General features: G+C 44.7%; 1 protein-coding gene across 1 annotated transcript in view; it reads left to right on the forward strand.

Annotated features, from left to right (window-relative positions):
* Positions 1 to 816, forward strand: part of LOC117935196 (protein FAM160A1-like) — a 20436-nt gene extending 19620 nt beyond the window's left edge. Inside the window, exon 13 of the mRNA XM_034857334.1 lies at positions 338 to 816. Coding sequence (XP_034713225.1) covers positions 338 to 682 — 345 coding nt within the window. The 3' untranslated portion in view covers positions 683 to 816. The remainder of the gene's footprint in view (positions 1 to 337) is intronic.
* The last annotated feature ends 592 nt before the right edge of the window (positions 817 to 1408 follow it).

Raw genomic sequence — 1408 nt, forward strand, 5'->3', positions numbered from 1 at the left:
CCCCCCCCCCTGTAGAAATGCTTTTCATTTTTTAAATCTTTGGTTTTTGCACTGATGAAACAAAGATACAATGTGTTAATAAGTGAGAAAAAAATCTTAAAAACTAAGTAAAACTCCTGCAAACCACCCCGGTAAATAATGAAATATGGTTTTCCTTCCCACAAACAACAAATACAGATACTCCAACTGTCTGTAGACTACGGGTACTGTAGGGTGAAATGCAGCTTTTCTTTAAAATCCCCACTCTCAGTGGAGAGCCCGGGTATTAGAGGGTATCAGAGGGTATTACAGACAGATGTTGAAGTTGACTTCAACGTCATGAATGGGCTGCACGAAGAACGGTTCGACTTGTAATACATTTATCTGTCGTACGCACAACACTTTGATTGAAGCATGCCAAAGCCTTTCCTGGCACACGTTCAATCACAGTGTCACGTTGTGTTTTTCAGAGTGCCTCCAGTCTCAGGGCCGCGACCTCATCCTGGACCCGTCTCTTTCTAACGGCTCGGTGAGGAACGCTCTGGCTTTGCCTCCTCTTGCCGTGCTGCCGCCGTGCCCTCACATCCCCCCTCAGGCCAAGAGCCGAGTGTTCGCCATCATCCTGTTCGCCGAGTTCCTGAAGGAGCTGGCCGCCATCGCCCAGGAGCACAGCGTCGCACTGGACTTCTCTTCAGAGGATTAATGGAAGTGGCTCAAACTGTCTGTCCAGCTGTAGATATCTGACTGACAAATCACCATTACTGTGCCCGTGAGCAAATACTGATGAAAACGCATCGAAGGAGCCTCCAGCAGGAGATGGACGGCTTGTAATGAAAACATAAGCACAAAACATGCAACACAAATGTGTGAGGAACATATGTGGACCAGTGCAGTGTCATTTAAAACATTGTTCATTGTTGGGAACGGGCTGATTACTTCCTTGGGTCCTGAGCAATAAACCTGCCATGACATAGTATATATGAGTGTATATCTTAGCAACGCTTGAGTAACTGCAACCTTTGCTAACAGCTAGCTATTTGAGGCTGTTTATAGAACCAAAAGTGGTGAAAAAAGTAATAACCCCTTGCAAGATTAATGAAGTACGTCTTCTCCTTTATTCCGAAAGTTAGATTGCTGATTAGGACTGCGTATCATTTGTTTTCTTACGTTAACATTAAGGCTGTATGGTCACATTTCAATAATTTATTTAAAATGTGTTGCTGTTAAATTAAGAAGAAACACCAGGTGGCAGAAGGGTAGTTTACATTATCTTTGAACGCACCAGGAGCTTACAAGTTGCAATTGAACGCAACATTTAGTCCCGTCGGTGTCGTTTCTCCGATAACTCTACGGCAGTAGCCGTGGTGCAGCGGGTCTTTTCTGTGTCTTTAGCTGCAGACTGTTGTTGTCCCGATGTAGGATCCCTTCC

Source organism: Etheostoma cragini, chromosome 19 (genome assembly GCF_013103735.1).
Source record: "Etheostoma cragini isolate CJK2018 chromosome 19, CSU_Ecrag_1.0, whole genome shotgun sequence".
Taxonomy (NCBI): domain Eukaryota; kingdom Metazoa; phylum Chordata; class Actinopteri; order Perciformes; family Percidae; genus Etheostoma; species Etheostoma cragini.